The 27,387-nt window shown below is 41.0% G+C and overlaps 1 protein-coding gene across 3 annotated transcripts in view; it reads left to right on the forward strand.

Moving 5' to 3' along the window:
- PRICKLE2 (prickle planar cell polarity protein 2) overlaps positions 1-27,387 on the forward strand; it is a 738,899-nt gene that overhangs the window by 539,992 nt on the left and 171,520 nt on the right. For all 3 annotated transcript variants that reach the window (XM_085624699.1, XM_085624698.1, XM_085624700.1), the window contains one exon: positions 5,759-5,942. In XM_085624699.1, the coding sequence (XP_085480825.1) occupies positions 5,759-5,942 (184 nt within the window). The remainder of the gene's footprint in view (positions 1-5,758; positions 5,943-27,387) is intronic.

Raw genomic sequence — 27,387 nt, forward strand, 5'->3', positions numbered from 1 at the left:
AATCATCCATTGGGCCTAGCAGTGTTTCTCCTATCCCGTTTTTTTAAAGTTTTTTTTGCTTGCTAGATCTCGTATTCATTTTCCGATGAGTGTTTATAGGGAGAACTTTGTGTGGCGACTGTTAGCTTGTAGGAGAGGTCAGAGAAGTGATAGATACCTGTATTTGGATGTCCAAAATATAGAGCTTAGGGGGGTGGGCCGGACCGGACTCTCACGTTCTCGAACGGCCTCAAACGGCCCGCTCTTTGCCCGGTCTTCGCCCCGGGCTGCGACCCGTGCGCGTCCCGCGATGCGCGTTCCGGGGATCGCTTTTAAGATGTGATGGATTGTGGGGGCGAGGCACTGTGAGGGGGCGCGGCTCTCGCGGGAAGAGGACCAGCTGGAGCTGTTGTATGCTGGTCCTCTCAGTCCCGGGGCCAGCGCCTCACCCTCCTCTGCGGCCACGCGGTGTTTGCCGGCGTCCTAGCCGATCCAGCAGCGCAGGGTAAAGGTGGTTTTGCTACTCCTGTAGGGCAGGCGGTAATTCAGGGCTCCAAAACAGCAAAGGCAACGGAGTCTATTACGAGTGGCACCCGCGAAGCGGGTGCCGCGAGATGTTAAAGGGCTTGGCTGTGGGCGTGGCACTGTGAGGGGGCGCGGCTCTCGCGGGAAGAGGACCAGCTGGAGCTGTTGTATGCTGGTCCTCGCAGTCCCGGGGCCAGCGCCTCACCCTCCTCTGCGGCCACGCGGTGTTTGCCGGCGTCCTAGCCGATCCAGCAGCGCAGGGTAAAGGTGGTTTTGCTACTCCTGTAGCGCAGGCGGTAATTCAGGGCTCCAAAACAGCAAAGGCAACGGAGTCTATTACGAGTGGCACCCGCAAAGCGGGTGCCGCGAGATGTTAAAGGGCTTGGCTGTGGGCGTGGCACTGTGAGGGGGCGCGGCTCTCGCGGGAAGAGGACCAGCTGGAGCTGTTGTATGCTGGTCCTCGCAGTCCCGGGGCCAGCGCCTCACCCTCCTCTGCGGCCACGCGGTGTTTGCCGGTGTCCTAGCCGATCCAGCAGCGCTGGGTAAAGGTGGTTTTGCTACTCCTGTAGCGCAGGCGGTAATTCAGGGCTCCAAAACAGCAAAGGCAACGGAGTCTATTACGAGTGGCCGACCAAGTTCAAGACCGGGACAAGGATTTTCCTCCTGGACTCATCCAATTCCCGGTTCCTGGCTCCTGTGTGCATGCGTTGCCTCTGGATGCTGGGGGGGACTGTGCACTAGAGACTTTCCTCAAATTTTAGCATGCTGACCCAACAGCTCAGGTGGACTACTACCTGCTATCGGCAGCCCTTGCCGGGCTCAGCTGATCGGACCTTCTCCTGAAGGCAGGCAAGGTGTTAATGCCCTTGGGCGACACTTCGGGGGGAGCTGCAGAGAGTCACGAACAGAGGGGTGTATAACTGGCAGACAGGAGGCAGCAAGGAGACCCGGTGGCCAGGACCGCAGTTGAACGTTGTGTTTAAAGGCAGTGACGCGGGTAAGCGCCGGGCACAGAGGGTAAAGCGCCGACCGGCAGGCTGGCTTTTTGGAAAGGCGAAGGAGCGGGGAAGGCAAGCGGAAAGCGTCGACCCCCTGCCTCCGTCCCGCCGCCAAGCTCTCACCTTACTCTCGCCTCGCTCGTTGTTCCTAGCTCCGCTCTGCGTCTGGCTCCGTCTGGCCCCCCGGGTCTGTCACGGCTGACGCTCCACGCAGCACCTCACAGCTGCACGAACTGCACGGACTGAACGGACTGATCGCACACCGTTTCGCTGCTGTTTTTGACTACTCTGCTCTGCGTATGTCTTGTTTTAAGTTTTCAAAGCCATTGTTCATTCTCAATGGTATCTTTACCGTAGACGAAACGTGCACTTTTTAACAATCCAGAAAATGAAATTATTTGTTTTCATTTTTTTTCAATTTTTAGATGTTTTTCAAAACCAAATTGATACTCGATTGATTACTTAAACCTTTTAGTTGTTTATATTCTGATGTAATGAGTTTGATGATAATCCTCATTGCTTACTTTCTGTTGTAATGTGCAAGGGGGTGAAATTTGTGTACTCATAAATCTAGAATTTGAATTCATCCCAAAAATCCCTGTTAGTAGTTTTAAAGATATATTGATCGTAATATGATCATTGACTTCATGACTTGTTGATCTTCTTTGCTCCTGTGGTCTTATGTAAGCAAGGGGCAGCTGTCAGATGTTTTTGAAAAATAATATTGTCTCAAATGTGGGACAAAAACAATAAAGGGACTGTCTGTCGGTACTCATTATTACCACTGACACTATATTTTTGATAAGTTTGAAACATCCGTCCATGGCTGTATTGCTGCAGAAATCTGTGTATTCCTTTTTACATTTTTGATTCATTTTTCTACTAGTAAAAATGTGGAGTCCCAGTACTTTTTGCAGTGCTAGTTAAGCCAGCCTACAATTCGGGTTTGATTTGTATCTAGGTCAAGCTGCCCGGACAGGTTTCTCCATCTTGCCATATTTTGTGGGCTGTTACATAAATCAACATATTTTTTCAATTTGGCAGTTTCTATTTTCCAAGTAACATGAAACATTCTTTTATGTACGATTTATATGAAGTGTGACGACTCTTCCTTGGAAATGTTCTGCTTATGTTTTCACGATGACAGTCTTGAGCAATTTGTTAAAAAATTCAGCAGATCAGATAGATCTTTTATATGCAGTTCTCTGCTTAGTATAATCAGAGATTTGTCCATATTTAAAGAAAGTGTATTAAGGGAGATTGAAACCTTCATATATATTTGTTGGAGCGTCAATGCCCCATAAACTAGGTGGACCTGGATTAGCCCGCTTGTGCTTTCATCATGGCATATATTAGGCATTAAATGTACTACAATGTGGTATGACAGGTGAGATTTGAAAAAACTACATTTACTTTACCAACCAGAAGTTTGCAAGTATTTGCAAAATATTGCATTTTACTTGTTTCTGAACTGTGAATTCCGATGATTCGGCAGAAAGGTAGACTTTTGTCTTTCAGAGAACAATCAGTGACGAGGTTTCTGCCTTTTTCATTAAAGACTTGAGTAGTCCATTCTCCTCTAGTATGCATACATGCAATCTAAATTGTTGTAGGGCCCATCAAGCACCTAGATTGACGGTGCATACAATTCAAAGTATTGCATGTTTTTTATGTACCCCACCGCTCCAACATGATGTTTGACCAGCCATTGGAAAAGGGATCTGAATAAGGCGTACACTCCATGGGTATAAAAACCTTAGCAATATTATCCTTTTATGGACAAGGGCAATAGTAAATTATTCTGTTGTTTTCAAAAGACTACATATTATTAAAAAGTGATTATTAACTAGAATTTATTTTACAAAAATCTTTTCAATTTCTTTTAGAGAAAGTGCACTGTATAGGACAAGAGTGATTATAGCCCCATTTCCAACCTATAATGTGTTTTACCATATTTCCTTGCACCGACTGGGACAATCTATGTTCTAGTCATGATTCCAGGCAGGAAACTGAGAACACTGCCCATGCTATTAGTACATGGCATGATAGGGAGTGCTTAATAATAGAAATCTATTCTTGGCATTTGTACATTATTGTGGTACTTTAAATACACTGTCAGAAACGCTTTCTAAGACCCAGCTATATAATAGTGAACAGCATGCAGGAGGATGGGAAATATGAATGAGGATTTGTTATTGATGTGCCTAACATGACCCAATCTACTCCCATCAGATTGTAATTAAACTGTTTGCTATTGATGTTAGGCATTTGACATGGTGCGGACCATGCACCAAGGAGTAGCAGAGTGCTTTACAGAGAATATTTTTATTGTAGGAGTGAAGTCTTAAACATGATTTGGTGTGCAGAGAAGGGTAGAATATGGTGTCTTGTGGAAACCAGATTGCATAAACCAGAATGTGAAATTGGACAGTACACAGTCTATGGGTCAGGTATGTAAATGTCGCCTATATCCTCTACGAAGAACCGTTTTAGCGCGGGGACATACCGGTGGTGTAACCATGCGCTCTACAAATGGGAAACTAAACTAAACTATTACATTACACATATTTGCATTGCACGATTTGGGAGGCCAGGTGATTTGCTTAGAATCAAAAAAGAAATTTTGATTACGCGCCAAAACTGGGAAGAGAATTCAGAACTCTATATTCTATGGCCCTTACTTTAGCCACTTGATTACATCTAGTAGAGATAATAAGATATTTTCTCTAAAAGCATCTCTAATTCCTGTGAGAAATACTGAAACTGGTATGGCGTCAGAATCAATACTTACCTCCCAGAACAAATTGCGCTGCAGACCCATTTGATTAGTGAATACAGTACGGAGAGAGGAATATATGTTCCAACACTGTCATTTGTGTATAGAAAATGGTAATTCTAACGGTCGACACATTCTGACATAGCTTTCATCAGGGGGAGACTGTGTAGTAGATTTCATAAGACTGTGCCACTGGTCCACGTGACAGAAGCTGAAGAAACAAAAGATATAGCTGTTAAACTAATTAACAGTGAAATTGTTTTTGGTTGCGTTTTCTAGAAATTTACTTGGGTACTGTCAGACAAACCTGATTTTGGGCCAAATATTATGTTTTTTGTTACCATTATTACTTAATAATCAAACAATAGCTCGATTCAGTCTTCCTTGTATGGCATCAGTGTAATGAGAATGCAGAGTCAGTTTGCTCTGTTTTAGTTACCTCTTGTACATTATCATAAGCGCCGGGATACTCCTCGGAGTAGCTGTGCGCGTTATAAATAGAAATAACATAACAAGTCCTGTTTAATCACAGGAAATTTCATGGAACAAATCCTAGCAGGAAATATTGTTGCTATTAGTAGTGCTTTCTCAAAGTTAAGCACGACCTTTCCGCCCCATTTGTCCAACAACATTTTAAGAAAGGCTTAGAATAGTCTGGTTGTGTGTGGATGCTCAGTTTCAGTGCCTCGTTGATTTTCACCCTGTTTAGTTTTTGCCTGCTGGACCAGTGAGTAACAGAAGATTCCAGAGAACATTAACCTTGCTTCGAGGTGTTTCACAAACTATCTGATTCTCAGTGTTTATGTAATGCCTTAACCAAGCTTCCTATAGTGCCGTATCTTGGTCTTAGCAAATTCTCTTTCAAACAACAGACATTCTAAATATATCTCTGCCAAATGTATGTGCATAAGCTCAAGTCTTCAAATGCTATTTGACCAGCCTCAAAACTTTCAGTCAGTTCTATTCAGTCAGAAGAAAACCATGCCTGTGGGTTCTTGGGGAGTAATGAAATGAAATAATAAAGCTGCCAGTTCAAAACGCCAACTTCATCATCAATATAATTTTACTGGTACATCTCTAAAGATAGATGTTTCTGTCCAACAACTTGCTCTGCCATTTTAGTTTTATCCGTTGTACTTTGAAAAAATAATGTTTACTATGCCTCTACAGCACACATCTTTACACTTCTGATTGTTACACAACAGTGTTATCGTCCCACAGTCAAAAGCTTCTCTTTTCAAAAATTTTAAACAATTAAACATTCCTTGACCTTCTGAGAATGTCCTCACAAAATGAATCATTTCAACTAAAGCTTCTTGTGAGAATTGTAACTTTGCTTAAATGCATTTCACATATTTACAATAATGAATTTCCAAACAAAGTTCATGGTTTTCAATACATGTTCAAGTAATTGACATGATGTATCTATTATTCTGGTTCAACATGCAACTGACACTGACACATTATTCTCTGTTTGCAGGAAGATTTGCCTTCATTGCAAGTGTCCACTGGAGGAGCACAGTGTGTCCGCTATGCCACTTGAGATGGAGAAGACCATGAACAAGCTCATGTTTGACTTTCAGAGAAATTCCACTTCTGATGATGATTCTGGTTGTGCCTTGGAAGAGTATGCTTGGATTCCTCCTGGGCTGAAGCCAGAGCAGGTAATTCTTTATCTGTCAGTTCACCATGTGTGCCTCATACAAGTATTTTAATTTGAAATATAGTACAAGAAACAATATTTGTTTTAACATACTATAAAGACGAAACTTGCAGGTTCAGTACAATGTATGTTGTTTACAAGCAAATTCCTAAAGTGTCCTATACCATACACGTGCTCTCCTGTGGTGACAGGCATTTGTATATGCAAGCAGCTGCATCAAGTGTCTTTTAATTTGTTTTTCTCCTTCTGTGTTGTTTTTATTGTCAAATGAATATGTATGGGATTTTCCATTATAGGGGCCGGAATAAATGAGATGTTACCTAATAGAGCAAATTCTGTAACAATGGAATAGGGCAAGCACCACTCAGTGCATAGACTGTTAAGTTATCATGCCTTTATTGTTGTCTACCTTTCTAAATTGAAGGCCTTTTAATTGGAATATATGGCCAGTCATTTATATTGTTCTTCTCTATCAACCTAAACTAATTTCTAAGCACTGCTAACTTTTGCTGACATTGAAACTGAAGCACATGGAGATGACCATTTTGTGTGATCTGGAGTAAAGTATGTGCATAATCAGGATTAGAGGCTAGGTCTTCCTGATCTGAAGGCAGCCACCCTCCTAGAGGACCCCAAAGGTCACTGCCACGGTATGCTTGTAGTACAATTCATTTGTGTGTAAGTAGTATTTTTAATGGTAACATTGCTAATAATTTACTAGGGTAAAGTTTCTTTAATGAGTACTAAATGTGAGTATTTCACCTTGAGTGTAATGGATAGAAAGAGGGAAAGAGTTTTATAAAGTAAATGAAGTCAGTGCAAATTCCTGGTCAACACAGCAACGTTTTCACACTACATCATACCTGTCTCACCTCCCCAGCCTTTCTCCCTCACCCATTCCCCCACCCTCCTTCTACTAGCTCCCATATAATCACTGCCTTCTCCTACATGCCTGCTCCTCTAACCTCTCCCTCTTCGGTCTTTCCCTAACTCATAACGTTCCCCGGCCTCCCACGCGGACACATTGTTTTGTTTAGGTATCTATCGTTCTTCACATTTTGCTCATATTTGTCATGCTTTTCCTTTTTGTACTAATGCCATTTCGTAACTTGTTCCCACTTCCAACCCCTATAAAGCGCTCTAATACCTTCAGGTCTAGCCAGTGCTATATAAAACTGTTAAATAAATAAATAAACACAGCCCATTTAGCTTACTTCACCTAATGTTGATGAAAGAAAAGATCAACTTCAGGTCAGTGGAAGATAAATGTTCAAATTGCCTCAGGTGATGAACCATCTTATGTTGTAAACAGTTACTATAAACTCAGATTTTTTAAAATTATTGTATACGGTTTACAGTAGACTTAATTTAAGGACTAGAGTTTTGAAAGGAAATCTGTACTAACAAACCCATCAAATGTGGTTGTTTACCATGTATGCCTTTCAAAGTAACTTATGCCTAAAGTCACATAAAGGATTGATGTTACACATTTATTTTCTCCTGAAAAAGGAATTTGTAACTTTAAATAGAGCTTTTAGAGAACTAAAAGGATGCAGATGAATCACTATTTTGTACTACAAAAGTCCTTTGCAAATCTGAATACTGCATCTTAAAGGGGTGCTGTTGTGATTCCATGATTTTATGAATCTTCACCAGCACTACACTCAGATCCAATAAAGTAAGTCTGATAAGAAACGTACTTTTACATCTCCTACATGCAGTCCCTTATTTACAAACATACATTTTCCTTTGCTAGATGGCCATAACAAATTATGGAGGTCGTGCAAATATAATGAACTGAATTGGAAGAAATGTCAATAGAAAATTGTTTCCAATACTGATATCAGCATGATCAGTTGCTGCATTAATCATTTGGAGTTCACTGTATCCAGCATTATTTAGAAAAGTCATTCCCATTTCTTGATAGTGCCGAGAAATGTATTTGGATGCCAGTGTATTTTTTTACTGATAACGTTCGACCCTTTGCATTCATCATTAGGAGATCACTGTTTTCTATATTCAACATTGATGAGTCCAACACATTTCCAAGTACATGAGAGGATGCACTAAAGGAATATGTCTACTTCTCAAGGCCAAACCTCTAACCTAGACTGTAAACATTACTAAACAAAAGTGTTGAAATATATTGACTTTATAATTTATCTTGTTTTGGAATAACAGCCAAAAGTTGTGCTCCTCTATCTAAATATTTGGCATATCACATTATCTTCCCATCTTTACTTTCGTAGAAACTTACTATTACTTTCAGATGTTTTAAAAATTTGTGTTCATTGATTTTGGTCCATTCCATCTCAATGGAAAATGCCTATGCCCAAAAGCCTTTCAGTGTTGTGAATACAGGTGCACACCACTCCTTTCGCCTGCCTTCTGTGGGGATCCAACGGGCACATTGGTTGGCAATAAGTAACACTCAAAGATGGAAGCTTGAGTATCTCAGTCCTATTAATAGCATATGTACACCATGCTTTAATTTCCTCCTTCCACCCCCTCTGGTTATGCTAAAATTCCTCTTGATCGATATTGATGCCCAGAGAGACACAAGGTAGAAAAGGTTCCCTCAGACCTTATTCAGTCAAATGAATAAAACATTTTAGACCTATTTAATACTAAAATTTCAGCATCCTTTCTTACCTTAATAAAAATGACCTACTGTGTTATGTTTATATACTTGTTTTTGAACTGGGTACTTGGAGACTGTGCTTGGCGTGCAGAGAGGGGTTTCAATAGTAATAACAATGCAAGATAAATAACACGATTCTAAGTCCGACAGAGATTATACGGATATGCATGTACATACTAAAGGCATTTGTACCCCTTCTAGTTCATTGTTATTGCACCACACCTTTCTGCATCCAGAACAAATAAAGACATCTTAATGTATATTTTCTGCATTAATAAGGTGCCCGCCTGAATGCCATCACACCCACACGGGGCACAAAACGTAAAAATAACTAGGCACAATGTACAGATGATCAAAAGATAGATATCACGCACACCAATTGTTTATCAAAGTCTCGTTAAATCTTTTACAGGTAATTGCGTGCTGCTAGAGGAGCGACCCCTGAACCTAGGTCGGTAGATAATGTTAGTTGCACTGCCCCATCCGGGGTGGTGTCCCTCTATGCGCACAGCACTGTGGGGTAACGAAGTTACCAGTCTTCACAAGCGTAAATTGAATCAAAAGTTCATTTATTTATGATGAAAAATATGTTTGCCATATTGTAAACTTCATATGTTGAATCACAACGATATCAATGGATATCCTCTATGCATTTCGGGTAAAAACCCTTCGTCAGGAGGAATCCTATAACAGAAATAGGAGATCATGTTGCTAGCCCCCTTGAAGATTAAATGATTAAACAAACCATGCAAATGAGTGTATGACATATCCCTTCCAAGAGATCAAAATTGAAATGTGGAAACACACAATTATATGGAGTCACTCAAAAGAGTATCCTAAAAGGTAACAGTGCTAAGATAGATAATAAGGCGAGGTGAAGCATAGTGATGGTGAAATTTAAAAATAGTGCGCTAGTGAAATTTGATGGTAAAAAACACCGCGTGTAAAATTATATAATGCTACAATGGGTTCAACATATAAAAGAAGTGCTCAGACGTTGTACAGGTAATACGGAATGAACCGGGATCAAAATACTAGTGCACGAGTGAAGTGATGATAGTAAAAAATACGTGTGTGGAGTTGTGCGTATATAAGGCTAAGGTGGGTTCAGCACGTAAAGAAAGTGCTCGAGCGCTGTATTCATGCTAGTAAACAAAACAAGATCAAAAGAACCAAAGTTAGAGAGGAAAGTTACCTCGATTCGTTGGTTAAACGCGCATGGTGAAAGTGTGCCGATCCGGAAGACCGTGGGTTACAAAGGTCGCCATGATAAATAGGGAAGTGAGTGATTGACAGAAAAAGAGGACTCAAAGTGCAGCGGCCATCTTAGAGACGCAAAATGTGTTAGTTGTTGTGATAGTGTTTAATAACGAATGTGAACGAATATGTGGCCGGTAAAAAAACGAATCAAAGTAAAAAACGAGTGATGAATTGATAACGGAGGATTAGTAAGGGTATTTCGAAGCAGCTTGAGGATGTCATATGTCAGATGTTGAATGGAAGGCATGTCAAAGACAATAAGGTTGGAAAAATAAAGTTGAAAAAAATAATAATAATAAAGTTGGAAAAAATAATGTAGTTGGAAAAAAGTTAAAAAAGAGTTGAAAAAAGGTTGGAAAAGAAGGTTGGAAAATGAAGATTAAGGAGGGTTAAAAGCAACTCTGCACTAAGAATCCAACCTTTTTTCCAACTCTTTTTTAACTTTTTTCCAACTTCATTATTTTTTCCAACTTTATTATTATTATTTTTTTCAACTTTATTTTTCCAACCTTATTGTCTTTGACATGCCTTCCATTCAACATCTGACATATGACATCCTCAAGCTGCTTCGAAATACCCTTACTAATCCTCCGTTATCAATTCATCACTCGTTTTTTACTTTGATTCGTTTTTTTACCGGCCACATATTCGTTCACATTCGTTATTAAACACTATCACAACAACTAACACATTTCGCGTCTCTAAGATGGCCGCTGCACTTTGAGTCCTCTTTTTCTGTCAATCACTCACTTCCCTATTTAACATGGCGACCTTTGTAACCCACAGTCTTCCGGATCGGCACACTTTCACCATGCGCGTTTAACCAACGAATCGAGGTAACTTTCCTCTCTAACTTTGGTTCTTTTGATCTTGTTTTGTTTACTAGCATGATTACAGCGCTCAAGCACTTTCTTTACGTGCTGAACCCACCTTAGCCTTATATACGCACAACTCCACACGCGTATTTTTTACTATCATCACTTCACTCGTGCACTAGTATTTTGATCCCGGTTCATTCCGTATTACCTGTACAACGTCTGAGCACTTCTTTTATATGTTGAACCCATTGTAGCATTATATAATTTTACACGCGGTGTTTTTTACCATCAAATTTCACTAGCGCACTATTTTTAAATTTCACCATCACTATGCTTCACCTCGCCTTATTATCTATCTTAGCACTGTTACCTTTTAGGATACTCTTTTGAGTGACTCCATATAATTGTGTGTTTCCACATTTCAATTTTGATCTCTTGGAAGGGATATGTCATACACTCATTTGCATGGTTTGTTTAATCATTTAATCTTCAAGGGGGCTAGCAACATGATCTCCTATTTCTGTTATAGGATTCCTCCTGACGAAGGGTTTTTACCCGAAATGCATAGAGGATATCCATTGATATCGTTGTGATTCAACATATGAAGTTTACAATATGGCAAACATATTTTTCATCATAAATAAATGAACTTTTGATTCAATTTACGCTTGTGAAGACTGGTAACTTCGTTACCCCACAGTGCTGTGCGCATAGAGGGACACCACCCCGGATGGGGCAGTGCAACTAACATTATCTACCGACCTAGGTTCAGGGGTCGCTCCTCTAGCAGCACGCAATTACCTGTAAAAGATTTAACGAGACTTTGATAAACAATTGGTGTGCGTGATATCTATCTTTTGATTTTCTACATCGCTCAACCACTATCACAGCACCCATGGCTTACCAAGACATCACCAACCTTACAGACAAACGCGCCGAGACATTTGCGTTCGGCGAAGATGAAGCTCAAAGGATTTACTCATTAATAGGAGATATTGAAGCAACCCCCTCTGGCACAGGCACCATACAAAGCAATATCAAGCAACTTCTGTACTTGACAAAACGCGAAATTAACCAACGTTTGCACGCTAGCACAATGATTCAATACCACCGAGCACAACGAAATCCGAGAGGTCTACGTATCTCTCTCAAACCATCTCTGTGCAAAAATGACCCAAAATTTGTCGACAGATGGTATGGGATACCTAATAAATGTTCCCTGGATCTCATATTACTGATAATCGAAGAACTATCCAACATCTTAGAAGACTTGAACACAGAAATCACTCAACTTAAAAATGAATTGGCTACGAAGATGTCTTCAGATGATCTATCTCAAATTCTTAATGATATCAATGAACAACTTGAGAAACACAAACAAGAAGTGAACGAGAGAAAAATCAGAAAATTTCGACGTGACACGATCGACTATAAACTGGGAGAGGTTTATAATTGGGCGGAGATATACGCCCGGAGAAGACAGTTCAAACCAACATCAAAAGCATCTGACACTGATACATCTCCAGTCTCCAGTGACTCAGACACTTTTCGTCGAAAACCGAGAAATGTCCCTCAAAAAGATCAACAACAACCACAAACAACTACAGACACTGAAATTCCTTTAACTTCAACTTCCACCCCTTTATCTTCTGTGGTCCCTTTTTTAGGGACAGGCCAAAAAGATCAAGGAGACCCAGGAGGGGCAAAAAAAGCAGCTCCACCACTAGACAAGAGAACTACAAGGAATCAGCGATGAAGGACTGCGACAACTTGGTCATTAATATCTCTACTACTACCTTCAACAAATCGCAACTACGCTTACTACAGAAGGGGTCATCCTTTGTTCCCACCTATTCCAGCAACCTTATGGAAGCAGAAGTAAGCCTTTACAAATTCATGCGGAAACTCAGACTTAGACATTTCTTTGACAACGTTCTTACTGAACCTACAACAAGAACTGAAAATACATTAAAAGGACTATCATCCAAGAGCACCTTTGTAGCCCCAGTGAGTCACAAGATTCTTGATACTTTTGAGACTTTGGTAAAACAAGATCTTCAGTCGGTTTTCAAACATCGTAAACCCAGACATCTTAACATCACGACAAAAGACAAATCAATGCTCAAACAACTGGCGAATAATCCCGATATCATCTTCCTTGATGCTGATAAAGGCGGCGCACTTGTCGCCATGGATACTACACATTACACTCGAAAACTAGATGAACATGTGCTAGACTCAAACACCTACTCTAAACTGGATTACAACCCTACATCGGCTATTTTGAAAACATTACAGAACTTGGTGGACAAAGCAGTCCTATCGGGCACCATCGGTGATATGGAAAAGAAATTCTTGATTTCCAGATTCCCAAGAAGCCCATCTCTACGCATGTTACCCAAGATACATAAGAACTTATTGGATCCTCCCATGCGGCCCATTGTTTCCACCAGAGGCTCGCTCCACGAACCAGTTGGCAAGTATTTAGACAGACATCTTCAACCTTTAGTGCAGGCTATGTCCACCTTTGTCAAGGATACCACAGATTTTTTGAACATTCTCCTAAATTTCAATACCCCATGGGAAACTGACATGTATTTCTGCACTATAGATGTGACTTCCCTGTACACCTCAATCCCCCATGACATGGGGCTAGAGGCCATGGAACATTTCCTTTTACAATCACAGACTCCTCACGATTTACAAGTTTTCTTAATGGAGCTTTTACATTTTACACTTTACCACAGTTATTTCTGTTACAATAATCAATTTTTCCTTCAACTAAATGGAACTTCGATGGGCAATTGTGCTGCCCCTTGTTATGCCAACCTGTTCATGCACAAGTTTGAATTGGATCACATTTTGCACACCACACCTTGGGTGAACCATTTTCTACTGTTTGTTCGTTACATCGACGACATTTTTTTAATTTGGAGAGGTTCCAAGTCCATCCTGAGGGAAGCGATTGAGGATCTCAACACCATCAATGACAGATTGAAATTCACTTTCCATATCAGTGACACACACATAAATTTTCTTGATGTTTTCATTTACATTGTCGATCAACACATCCAAACCACACTATACAGGAAGGATACCGACAGAAACAACTTGCTACACTACCTCAGTTTTCATCAGCCATCACTCAAACGTCACTTACCATACTCACAGATTCTCAGGATAAAACGAATTATCTCTGAGCCGGATCAACTCAACCAACAAACTTCAGACATGGAACGACGCTTTGCTGAGCGAGGCTATCCATCACAAATTCTAGAAAAGGCCATTGAGAAATCGTTGAATAAACAAAGGAGATCATTATTGAATAACCAACCAACATCTCCAGAACCACATCCTAGATTGGTTATGGTCACTAAATTTTCAACTGAAAGTTTCAACATACGAAAATCCATTCTCAGGCATTGGCCCTTGTTACGTATGGAGCCTGACTTTAATCAGATTTTTTCAGATCAACCACTGTTCGCCTACGAAAGGAGCAAGAATTTCATGGACTTACTAAAACCTACACGCTCCCCACAGTGCATTTCTGAATATAAGGGCACCACACCCTGTCATAACTGTGGCAACTGTAACAACATTATCAAAGGTAACAACATACAGCACCCAACTAAGGGTCATAACATCAAGCTCTTTGTGTCAGCAACCTGCGATTCCAAAAACGTCGTGTACATGTTGAAGTGTCCATGCGGTCTTCCGTACATTGGAAAGACGGAAAGAAAGATGAAAATACGATTAAACGAACATAAAAGTAACATTCGCAACAACAATCTCAAATCCACAGTAGCAACACACTTCAATGAACACAAACACAATGTCAGTCAATTACGCTTCCTAGTGTGCGAGACAGTCCCATTAAGAGATGGATGTGACCGAAAATTCTTGATCCAAAGAGAAACATCTTGGATATACAAAATGAACTCGATGGTACCACATGGTCTGAATGACCGCCTCGAACTCAGTTGCTTCATTTGACTTTGTATTGATGCCTATGTGAAAATTCATTCATTAACGTTTAATTCCATAATACTTTGATCTTTTCAATATTATTGTCTCTTTAACTCAATTGTTTTTTTAACTCATTTGTTCTTGTTATTTTATCTCCTACTAAAGATTCTTAGTGCAGAGTTGCTTTTAACCCTCCTTAATCTTCATTTTCCAACCTTCTTTTCCAACCTTTTTTCCAACTCTTTTTTAACTTTTTTCCAACTTCATTATTTTTTCCAACTTTATTATTATTATTTTTTTCAACTTTATTTTTCCAACCTTATTGTCTTTGACATGCCTTCCATTCAACATCTGACATATGACATCCTCAAGCTGCTTCGAAATACCCTTACTAATCCTCCGTTATCAATTCATCACTCGTTTTTTACTTTGATTCGTTTTTTTACCGGCCACATATTCGTTCACATTCGTTATTAAACACTATCACAACAACTAACACATTTCGCGTCTCTAAGATGGCCGCTGCACTTTGAGTCCTCTTTTTCTGTCAATCACTCACTTCCCTATTTAACATGGCGACCTTTGTAACCCACGGTCTTCCGGATCGGCACACTTTCACCATGCGCGTTTAACCAACGAATCGAGGTAACTTTCCTCTCTAACTTTGGTTCTTTGATCTTGTTTTGTTTACTAGCATGATTACAGCGCTCGAGCACTTTCTTTACGTGCTGAACCCACCTTAGCCTTATATACGCACAACTCCACACGCGTATTTTTTTCTATCATCACTTCACTCGTGCACTAGTATTTTGATCCCGGTTCATTCCGTATTACCTGTACAACGTCTGAGCACTTCTTTTATATGTTGAACCCATTGTAGCATTATATAATTTTACACGCGGTGTTTTTTACCATCAAATTTCACTAGCGCACTATTTTTAAATTTCACCATCACTATGCTTCACCTCGCCTTATTATCTATCTTAGCACTGTTACCTTTTAGGATACTCTTTTGAGTGACTCCATATAATTGTGTGTTTCCACATTTCAATTTTGATCTCTTGGAAGGGATATGTCATACACTCATTTGCATGGTTTGTTTAATCATTTAATCTTCAAGGGGGCTAGCAACATGATCTCCTATTTCTGTTATAGGATTCCTCCTGACGAAGGGTTTTTACCCGAAATGCATAGAGGATATCCATTGATATCGTTGTGATTCAACATATGAAGTTTACAATATGGCAAACATATTTTTCATCATAAATAAATGAACTTTTGATTCAATTTACGCTTGTGAAGACTGGTAACTTCGTTACCCCACAGTGCTGTGCGCATAGAGGGACACCACCCCGGATGGGGCAGTGCAACTAACACAATGTACAGATGAGCCATTCTAATGCAGAAGTACTACCATAATGACTCTATATCATATTTAGTATGTATCAATACAATAGGTGCATGTATTTTCAAATCCATTAAGTGGAATACATATTTCCTGTCATAAACAGTTATGGTCTTAAGTTGGCTCACACTGTGCTCTGGAATGAAGCCCGGCACGATCTTTCACTCGGGTCATTTGATGTCAAATGCCTTTTGAAGGAAATGTGTAAAATCCGTAGCGCACTGGGGCAGAAATAATGCTTTTAATGTCGGTGAACAAGTAATGATATGTTTGACAAGTGGGAAAACATCATTTATGTTTCTCTTGCCATTCTCTGGTGGGAATTAGTCATTTCTAGCAGACATAGAGGGAGGTAAAATAAAGCAAGCACTCTGCGGAAACTCATGTCTGTCAACATCATAAAGCCTAATGCAGAAACCTGCTGCTGGCATCCAGCTTTGTCTCAGTAGATCATCATGTCTGATTTGAAAACCATTGACTGGAACAGAAATGTGGCATTAAGTAGCCACTAGTTCTCATTTAAGTTTTTTTTCAACGCAAGGCCTGGTCTAGCAAGATTTCTTATGAATCTCTATCGCTGCTTAACATTTAATTGTCAGTGTTCATTAAAACTAAATAATGAGAAATTCACAGACAAACTGGAGCGATGGAGGAACAATGTCCCTCTGAACATCGATGGCACTATTATCTTCTAACTAATACCTACACATGTATGTCTCCTCACGCATATGTACCAGTTTACAAATGCTCTAATACACATTCAACTTCCATTTAGACAAGCATTGGCAAAGCCAAAAGGTCTTGCCTATGGAAGAGCTATTGGCTTGGCCAATGTGTTTTAGCCATGTTATACACCAGTGTGACTGCTGTTCAACATGGCTGAATGTTACTGGCGTAATGAATCGTGGTGTGGAGTGGAGTTTCATTGAGGAGAGTGTTGAGTGGCATAGAGTGGCGTGGAGTGGCGTAGAGTTTTGGAATGTGCATTAGAGTGGAGTGTCATGGAGTAGAGTGGAGGTAGTAGAGTGGAGGGACATAGTGTTGTGGCATAGAGTATCATTGAGTCGAGTTGCGTATAGTGGCATAGAGTATTGTAGAGTGGAGTGGAGTGGAGTAGAGTAGAGTGGACTAAAGTAGCATAGAGGAAGTTGCGTACAATGGAGTAGAGTGGCTTAGAGTAGAGTGTAATAGATTGTCGTAGAGTGGTGTAACATAGAGTGAAGTAGACTGTCGTAGAGTGTGTTTGCATAGATTGGAGTAAATTGTTATAGTGGCATTGAGTGGAGTAGAGTATGGTGGAGTGGCATAAAGTGGAGTAGGGTGTAACAGAGTGGAGGAGCATGTATTAGAGTGTAGTGGTATAGAGTGTAGTGGCGTGTCATAGAGTGTAGTGGCGTGTCATAGAGTGTATTGGCGTGTCATAGAGTGTAGTGGCATAGAGTAGAGTGCCTAGTCGTAGAGTGAAGTGGCTTATCTTAAAGTGCCGTGGCATAGAATGGAGGGGAGTGCAGTGGCGTGGAATTGAGTGTTATAAAGTAGAGTGATGTGGAGTAGAGTATTGTAGAGTGGAGTGGTGTATGCATGGTGTGGTACTGCACTGTCATTACAGACAACATAAATTAAATATAAATTACTTTTCCATTTGCAAAGACATACAGTTTCACTGATAAAACTGTACAGCGCAAAAACAATAATGTGTGGACATGGCATCTCCTAATGTATTGATTTGTTTTGATCGTATTCAAATATTTGTTTCCACCACACTTCAAAATTTTAATAATGTGCTTCACTTGTGCTTTCCGAATTCTGAAAAATATGCACATTTTATTTACAGACATCTAAATTTTGTTAGTGCTAGAAAAACCCTTTCCTTTCGCTTCCTGAGCAAGATTCCCCCATAAATCCTCTCACTTTGAAGTTGGAGAAAGAAAAGTAAACACCAAGCTCCCTCGGAAGACAGAGCCTGACAACGTTTGACCTCAGTCTTTAAATGTTCAGCAAATGTGACAAGATAAGAACACAATTTAAAATCCTGTTTACAGAAAGCAAACACTTGTGCAAGAATACAAGGAACCAGGTAAAGTGGGTATGCTCCACCGGCGGAACTAACTCAAGCTGGATAGTCTAAAATAAATAAAGCCAGCAAATAGAAAGTAAACAACTGTGAGTTACAAAATACAAAGCCAATGGTAAGCAATGGATGGAATGCATGCCCATGGAAGCTTTTAGCAAATCAGACACCTTCAACCGAAAAAGCGATGCTGTCATGGCATGCACTGCTTGTTTTGTGTTATTTGTGAGCAACCAGCACTTTCTGGCCATAGCTCAGCACAATCTTCTGACTAGCTCCCTGGCTGTTCTCGGACAAAAGAGATGGGCAGTAGTTTTTAAAATTCATAAATTAGACCTTCCTAGCATCACTCTCACTAATGAAAATGACTTCAGTTGGGAAGCCAATAATCCTTAATAAATGAATGTGGCTAATTGTTACACATATCTGTGGTAGATTTTTGTACATGTTACGAAGTGAATTACATAAAGTAAAATAGCAGAAAAATAACAGTGTTTACGGGGTCATACAGTTTGTGTATGGGCTGCACAACCACTGGAGTGGAGAGAGGCAGCAGCAGAGCAGTACACACATTGCTCTGGAGTGTATTTTCACCTAAACTGCCTCCATCGATATGTGGTCAAACTTATCTTGGGGGCAGTGGTGGCCGACATTATTCGCGGGTGGTGGGGTGGGTGCGGGCGAGAGGGGAAGGTGCAGGGGAGACGGTAAAAGAAAAGCAACACTTACCTTGCCGCGTGCCTGCTGTCCTTGCCAGACCGAGGCACAGAAACACAGAAAAGGCTCCCCTGACCAATCACAATGCTGCAATGCAGCGTTGTGATTGTTAGGCACCCAGTCTCTCCTGACCAATCACAATGCTGCAATGCAGTGTTGTAATTGATTTTGAGCGTCTTGGTTGGACGCTCAACCAGGGAATGGGAGCCTGGACTTGTTCTCCATGCAAGCTGTAATGCGGCCTGCATGGAGAACGGGGAAAGTGCACGACTGGTTTGGGCGGCCCAAGAGGCAAACCACTCGTCCCCTGCCCTGCTCTGAGAGCAGAGGAGCCCCGCCCACCCGCCCGCAAAGGAAACCTAAAATGATAACAACTCAAAGTTAATATCATTTTATATTTGCTTTACTTCACTGCTCAAAAGTAGTGGGGCAACGCTCCTCCACCATAGCGGAGGAGCCGCCCCTGCTTGGGGGCCAATTTAGCGTTATGTTTCTTTTTAGAAAAAAAACCCAAGGTGGGGAGGGAGGGGTTGTTTCTGAAAAACTACAAAAATAGATTTCTCTGACATGCAAAGATTTGTCTCTGTGTGTTGGAGCAATTTCTGTAATTCTTCTTAGGACCACCATGCCTTAAGTAGTAGACATGGACAAAAAAACATCAGCTTTGAAAAACCATCCCTAAATAAAATCGGCCTTTCAATTCGTACAATACAGCAGCCATGTGGTGGGTGGGCAACCAGCTAAGAGTTTCTGATGGTGAATCCAGTTAACGTATACCCGATTCATGACTCTGACCCATACTTCTACCCTAACCCATACACTTTATCTTACATTATGCCTCACACCATAACTTATTTTAATCCTAATTTGTGAACCTAATCATACCCTCACCCAACAATTTTCACATTGCTGACCTGTGGGTTTTTTTCACTACTTTTTCAACTATTTTGTGTCTGGTATACCAGTCTCAAACAACTGAAAAGTTACAGACCCCCAAGTTGTATTGGTAACTAATTCACAAAGGGTCACTTTGAGACCCTTCCCCTTTGTGAATGTTCTTAAGTTTCAGGGGGATCACAGCCCACTGTGTGTGAGACCTTAGAAAAAAAGAAAACATTTTTGTAAACATAGTGCTCTTTCATTTAAAGAAAATGGTCTGCATTTAAAAAGCATGTCTGTATATATTTAAACACAATAACAGACATTGTAGCCTGCTGTAATTTGCAGGTCAACATCCCAATGAATGTGTCCAATCAGACTGAGTTGCAATTTGCGACCTACCTCCTGAATATTAATGAGGTTGGTCAGATTGCGAACCACTTGGATTTGAAGTTTTGTGAACCAACCCAGTGGTACATAGACCAAGTCACAAAATTCTGTACTGGTTGCAAAAATACTGTCCGCATATTGTGACCAGTGAGTACATCTGGCCCTTTATTTGGAGATTTCATCTTAGGCATCTCCATTAGATTCATTTTGAATGGATAGCATGCTAAGCAGGTTTACTTGTTTGCTAGTGGCATTGTGTGGGCAAAGCAGTTTAAGCAGAGTGTTCAATTTCTTTAACAGTGAATGAAGAATAAATAATTTACAGGTAATTTGTCACATACTGAATATAAGCGGAAGAGACTGGAAATTGTGCCAGAAGAAACAACAGTGTGGAAGCCTGACCTTAATATCTTATATATTTAAAATGTTACAATGCAATGACTTGTATTGTTAAAAAACATTTACTCTGTTTTGCCGCAAAAAATAGTGAATGAACATGCTAATCCCTTCGCTACTAAATCAGCAGCCGCTCCATTTCAATAACTGTTTGATTCAATTCTGTTCTTCACTCATAAAATTCATAAAATTATACTGGATTTATATTTTTATCAGGGGCCATGTATTGAAAACAGTTATGCATTCATAATCTTACTTCTCCATTTATAGCAGCTATGCATTGGAAACTGTTATGCATTCATAATAGGACTTCTACATTCAGAAGTCTTTTCCCAACAGCTTCTGTCTAGCGGATAAAAATGACTGACCCCCTATAATAATAGAATTCAATCCATTTTCTGAATACCAGTTGTCAATGCTGGTAAAGCTGCATTACACGGCAGAGCAGGTCTGTAGGATCTCCCCTGCGCCGTTTCCTTTTGATAATCTTCAAAGCTATACTGAAGCTGCATCTACCATTATCTGAGGTAGACCCTAAACATGTTCTTCAATTCAGCTGTGTTTGAGAACTTCAGAAATCAGCACTTGCTAATCTGCTCTTGAAGAAGCTCTAAGCTATTATGGCAGATTTGTCAAATGAGCACTTTTTTTTTTTTTTTGTTTGTTTTTTTTTGTTTTTCAAAAACCTTTATTGTTCCATCGAAGAGTACACCGCTATTCAGCCAACAACCCGGAGGCAGGCAGCTAGTATACGAGGCGGAACTCCGCCCAAGCATTTGAGATCGTACTTTCAAACGGCAATACAGCATCTTACAATGGAACAAACAAAACAGAACTAATAAAGAGCCCGAGTCGAAGGAAAGCAAACAGTAAATGATCGAAATGACATAATCATCTTCACGCTGCGCCCACAGCCCGCCCAGACAGAGCAAGCGACAGACAACCCCTCTCAGAGAACGAACCCCATATCCCAGATCACTTATGCCAGGCGGATCACCACTTACAGCACCCCACAGTCGAACTCCAACCTCTCCACGTCATTTAAGCCACGATCAGCCCGCTTGGTCATCTTCCAACGCTGTCGTACTAGCCAACCAGTCTACCAGTGGCTGCCAGATATCTACAGGCCGCGAGCGCTGCGGCAGCTGGTCCCAGTATGAGGTCAGCTGCTCCCTACAGTACACCGCCGATCTTATCCAGGCCTTCACGCTTGGCGGCATTGTCTTCTTCCAGTGTAGCGCTACCTAACGCTTAGCAAGTAATAATAAAATGGCCACAAGCCTACGTGAGGTCTTGGGCACATTTCTAACGAATCCCAATAGGGCCACAAGTGGGTCCGGCCCCAGCACCATCCCCACGATCTGCCCCACGGCATTGAAGACTGCTATCCAGAAGTCGCGTATGGGGCCACACACCCAGACAAGGTGATAGAACGCGGCATCCTGCGCACCGCATCTCCAACAGCACGCATCAGACCGCAGACCCATCCTACACAATTGAATGGGCGTCCGGTAGGTCCGGTGCAGATAGTTGAAGTGTACCAACCGCAGCCTATAATTAGGGGATAGGTTTTCAAGTTGGGAGCAACAGTACTCCCACTGCTTCTCGGTAATAGATATACCCGCTTCAAGTTCCCACGTGGATCTGGAGTCAGTGTGCGCAACCGGAGCCGTGCTTTGAGTAGCTCTATAGATCCGTGTGATCAGTTTGCGCGCGGAGGAGTTCGAGAGTACGTCCTCCAAGGCCGCAATCGTCGGCGGAGCCTCTGGAAACATAGGGTACCTGCCCTTGCAGGCGGACCGCAGTTGATAGTAGAGAAGGAGCTCCGAGGCCGTCGGTTCCGGCGCTGCCGCCATGTCCCGCACTGTGAGGAAGGTATCGTCCGGGTACAAGTCTCCCGCCACCTTCAGTCCGCAGGCCTGCGCCCGCCGCGCCAATTGTCAAATGAGCACTTCATGTCAAATCTACCACCTCCCTCTAAGCTGACTGGAAACGTGGTGTTCTAGTCAATTTAGTTAACAAAACGCCATAAGCCTACTTTTCTGCATTGCGTAAGGTTTTCACCCAGTGTGTGGCACCATGCTGGCAGTACCAGGGCTCTTGATTCTGTTAATTATCTAAGCAACCAGCTGATTATTTTCAATGTTTTCCACCCTAGGCCCACTTTTCTGTAGTGTCTTGTGAGTTAGCAATGATGGGACTCTTTCTGTTCCTGACAGACTCCATAGAACAGTGGCGTAAGTGCTTGAGTAATAGAATTAATGAAGTAGAATGTCAGTCAACAGTTACATGCTGAGGAATAAAGGTGTGCAAAACCAAGCACTGTGTGTGGTGTAGTCATTTGCATGTACTCGGGCTGGGGAGGTCTCTACACTATCAAGGTCCTACCAACCTTCGCCTCTTGACTCCACCTCTACTTAGATGTGACAGTTTCAATGGTGTGTAACTCTATGAATAAAAGGACTGACCCTGCTTACAGAGTTAGTAGAGTACACATCAATGTATATCTAACTAAGGTTAGTAAAAGCTTGAATGTCACCCAGACATTGGTTCGCAAGGCAAATCTTTCATCTTATGACTCCCTCCCCAGATCCTGGCTCCTGTGTCATTAGTTTATCCAATGTTAACTAGGTGAACTATGCCGTTGGTGCCCATTTTCTGATTCCTGAGGTTTGATGGTAGAGATTACAGCTGCTGCAGAATTAGTGGCCTATTTCCTTTATAACATATCTCTTCTGCCTTTGGCAGTGGTTCTTAACATTTTGACTTCTGTGGACCCCCACTTAATCATTACTGGAACCCAAGGACCCCCACTAAATCATTATTGGTATCCAGGGACCATCCTGAGTCATTACTGGAAGCCAAGGATCCCTTCCTAAGCCTTTTTGATTATGTGAACTACAAAGCAATACGCAAAAAAATAGAAACAAACATTTATCAAACAAATGCATGATGATGAAATATTTTATTTAATTTTATTTAATTTGCAAACACATGTAAATAAAAAAAAAGTTAATTTTAATGGGAAGGTTGGGGCTTTTCTAAATTCAATTGAAGCCACTCATCGTCCATACTAAATTCAATTAGATGCACTTGCCCAAGAATCAATCTGAGGATACTAACTTAATTTTTGCTTCAAATTTCAAATTTCTTCACATTTACAGACCGTTTCAAAACTTTCACTTTTACATTCTGCTTCCTTATTTATATACACTTTATTAGTCTATTAATATTTCATTTTCAAAGCAGTCGCAGCCCCCCTGAGTAGATCTGCAAACCCTCATGGGGTTCCTTGACCACAGGTTAAGAACTACTGGTCAAGACCATTGTTTTATCTATGAGAATTACGTTTATTGCCTTTTGCCTGACCTGCGATGCTTTCAATGACATTGTCCTCCATTCTGTATACAGAAATGAACCAATTATGCTCCAGGACAGGATGACTGACCATCCTTACAGTTTCTTCCTATGTCTGTCAAAGCTTGAGATGCAGAGAGAGTGAGGGATGGAATGGTATGTTGCCAGCTGTACATCCTTAGATCAACCTCCCATTTGCTTTATGCTCTGCCAATGGCCACCTGGCTTTCAGGATGAATCTTCAATGTTTCTTGTTCCCAGTGTAGACTTTGTTAATGTTATGCAAGCTGACCTTTCAGTCATTTTCGATGTCAGCTAGTCACATGGGTGTTATGGTTAAGATTGCCAGACCACTTTATGTCACCAAGGATGAGGTACTCCAGTTCTGTGTTTTCGTTTACCAACCTTATACATTCTGGTAATTTTAGTCATGGCTCTCTTAAGTTGATCCAGTTACACCTAATTACTACTCTTCCTGACAATAATGATTTGTAAAAGAAAAGCCCAGTGCTGAAGTATAGTTCCTAAGAGCTATAGACGTTATCTGGGAAGTTTAAAGTTCTTTATCAAACAATTAAATAATAACAGAGGAACAAGCACCATTTTTTGGGGAGATTCCTACCCGACACGGAGCTTTACTGATGGCACGGATCTTTTGCTTTGAGGGCTCCATGTTTATGTCTACCACCAAGCAAAGTTTTTTTCTTTTCTAACAGCCAACACGCAAGGTTGAAATTTGCTTTGTGAAAACAAAACAACTGTTATCTTGATGTGCATGGGTACTTATTCCTGTGTGTGGGGGCCATTGTGTGTTTTTCATACCTGATACCACCTTGCCTTGCATGGCAGTAACAAGTAGCGAAAGCGAGTGACAGCCTTAAATAGAGTGGGGTAACCATCACTATCATCTGGTGGCTCAGGAGTGGATGGGTTGCCAGGTCAAAGGTTTACACCGGCAAACTAGCTGTGGCTCCACGGATGAAAACCCATTGCTTCCCCAGACTTTAAATAGAGTGGATACGTTTTTGGTAAAGCAGGAACATCACCGATATACTACTTTACCAAACTCTAAATTAATTAAAATCCTAAATATATTTAGGATTGCTATCTCTATTCTCTGAAGACTTTCACTCAGGAATGGGATATGCTGACTTAAGTGCCATCAACATTGTTCCCAACAGTCACACACAACATGTTTTACCTTAAAGCTGGCCATGTAGGAAAAAGAATGAAAGACAACTACATTTTATTGTCTGTGCTGTAACTTTTATTTCTCTAACATTTGCAGACTCCCACCCCAGATGGAACGCCATTCAGGAGAGTTTTTTGATCTCCTGGTTGAGACCAGTGTTGTTCATCTCCTTCCAATTCTAGATTGACAGTTTTATGTCACATCTGATTGCCTCTTGAGAGAATAGAGTTCATATTTATATTTTTTAGGGGGATGTGTATTGAAAACTGTTATACATTCATAATCCTATTAAGTGAGAAGTAAGCACACCAAAATGGGTTTCTTTTTGCACATTGGATGTTAAGTCAGCTTCAGGAGAGTGTATTTTTTCCTAGATAATATATACCTGTTTAGCTCTCAAACTACTCAATTTGTCTTCATATTGCCTTCACGTTAGCAACGAGCATCGGCCCCAAGCATTTACAGGCTTGTTTATCACTGCATATCTGTTGGGTTATACACAGACTCAGATGGAACAAGGCAAAGCTGGTCTAACAAGCTAGGGTAAACCTCTAGACACCGGTGTGCTCAACTCTATAATTCATTGCCCTCACACATCTGAACATGTCCTTAGCTGATATCACTGAAGAACAAAACTGATAACAAGTGTGTTCAAAATCCTCTTCGTTGTCAAAACCCCTGGAACCACCTCCCTAGCCCTAAGGAGTGCAAACCGACTATCATGAAACACCACATTGAGGACCATTTGCTGATATTGACCTATCACAGATACTGTCCCATTGTTTGTTAGTGACGGGGGGTTGTTTTTGCCCTGATCTCCTACTCCTGTCTTCAGTAGTGTACACAGTGGCTCCCTCAAAAGGCAGTGTGCAGCAAAACATGTAAATAAATAAAGAAATGGTATGATGGACTACATTGAGAAAGGCCAAATAATTATATCATTGCATTAAATATGTCCATTGTATTTGGATTTTTAATTCTTCAACTTTTTCTCATACAACAATGTACCTATTACCATTTTTCTATTATCCCATTACCCTTGAGAACCATGCTGAAATGTTGCATTTTGTTAACTTGAGCTTGAACCTAAATGTCTGGGTTAGAGCTCAAAAGATACCTTCAGTTCCAGTGCAATACATCACTTAAATGAGGAATGTCTATGAACCCTCTTCTGGTGCATCAAAAACATTGTATCTGTCTTCAGAAAACACACCTATTTTAAATTTGATCTGTCAAATTTCTTGACCAACCACATTGCAGGAAGCAGTTTCCATAAATTGATATTTGTGATAAACATGTAAATATATAACCCTCCTTTTTAGGTCTGTCTTGACAGTGCAACTTTCTGTACGACCACTAGTTATTCTTTAAAATATATAGAGAGTGGACTTAGGCTTTTCTCAGAGGAGTATTCTTCTCTCACCTCAGGATTTTGGCTCTTTTTAAAAATTCTTATTAACATTTATCGACATAAATTATACAATACAGAGGCGTCAGCATGGCTGTACATGGTGAAGACAATCAGCAGTTACAGTTTATGACATTGCATCTTCGGGGAGAGTTATGGGGTAGGGGCATCGTCCTGATCAATGCTACGTGGTGGACTGCATATATCCCCTCGATAGGAGTTCCACAGGCTCCATAATCTGGACCATTTTTTGGGGCAACCCCGGGCTGTGTAGACTGTCTTATCTCTATACATGTCCAGTCTGCTATTGTGGGTGATTGTGCCGCTCCCCAAAGCTGTGCAATGTTCCTCTTTGCCACCATTAAGCCAAGTGTAGCCCACTGTGTTTGATGAGTGTTCAGGTCAGTAGGTTCCCATATATTCAGGAGGCACCTACGTGCCTCTTAACGGAGGACGACTATGAGTACTTCACTGATTATTTCATGTACTTTTCGCCAGTAGGACTGAATGTGTTCTCAGTCCCATATTAAATTGTTAAATGTGCCTAATTGGCCGCACCGTCTCCTACATTCTCCTCCCACGGACCCTCCCATCTGTACCAGTCGGGGTCATGTTATGTAAACTCTGTGGAGGATTTTGAGCTGTATTAGTCTAAGCCGTGCTGGAATTGCAACCACTCCCGGTGAGGACACTGCTTCCTGCCATTCTTCATCGTCACCATCTCTTACCCATTTTTCTCGCAGTGTTTGGAGGGGATCTGGCATATTGTTTATCAATTTCTTATATATTAAAGATATGGTTTTCTCAGGTAAATGGCCATCCCGTACTCTGTCTTCCAACCAAGAAGACTCAGGAGGGGAGGAACCTTTTGGAAGAAGTGATTGAAGTGCATGGCGGTCTTCTGTGTATCGAAAATTCTCAGAATCAGCTAACTCGTGTTGCTGTT

The sequence above is a fragment of the Triturus cristatus genome, chromosome 9 (genome assembly GCF_964204655.1).
Source record: "Triturus cristatus chromosome 9, aTriCri1.1, whole genome shotgun sequence".
NCBI classification, from domain to species: domain Eukaryota; kingdom Metazoa; phylum Chordata; class Amphibia; order Caudata; family Salamandridae; genus Triturus; species Triturus cristatus.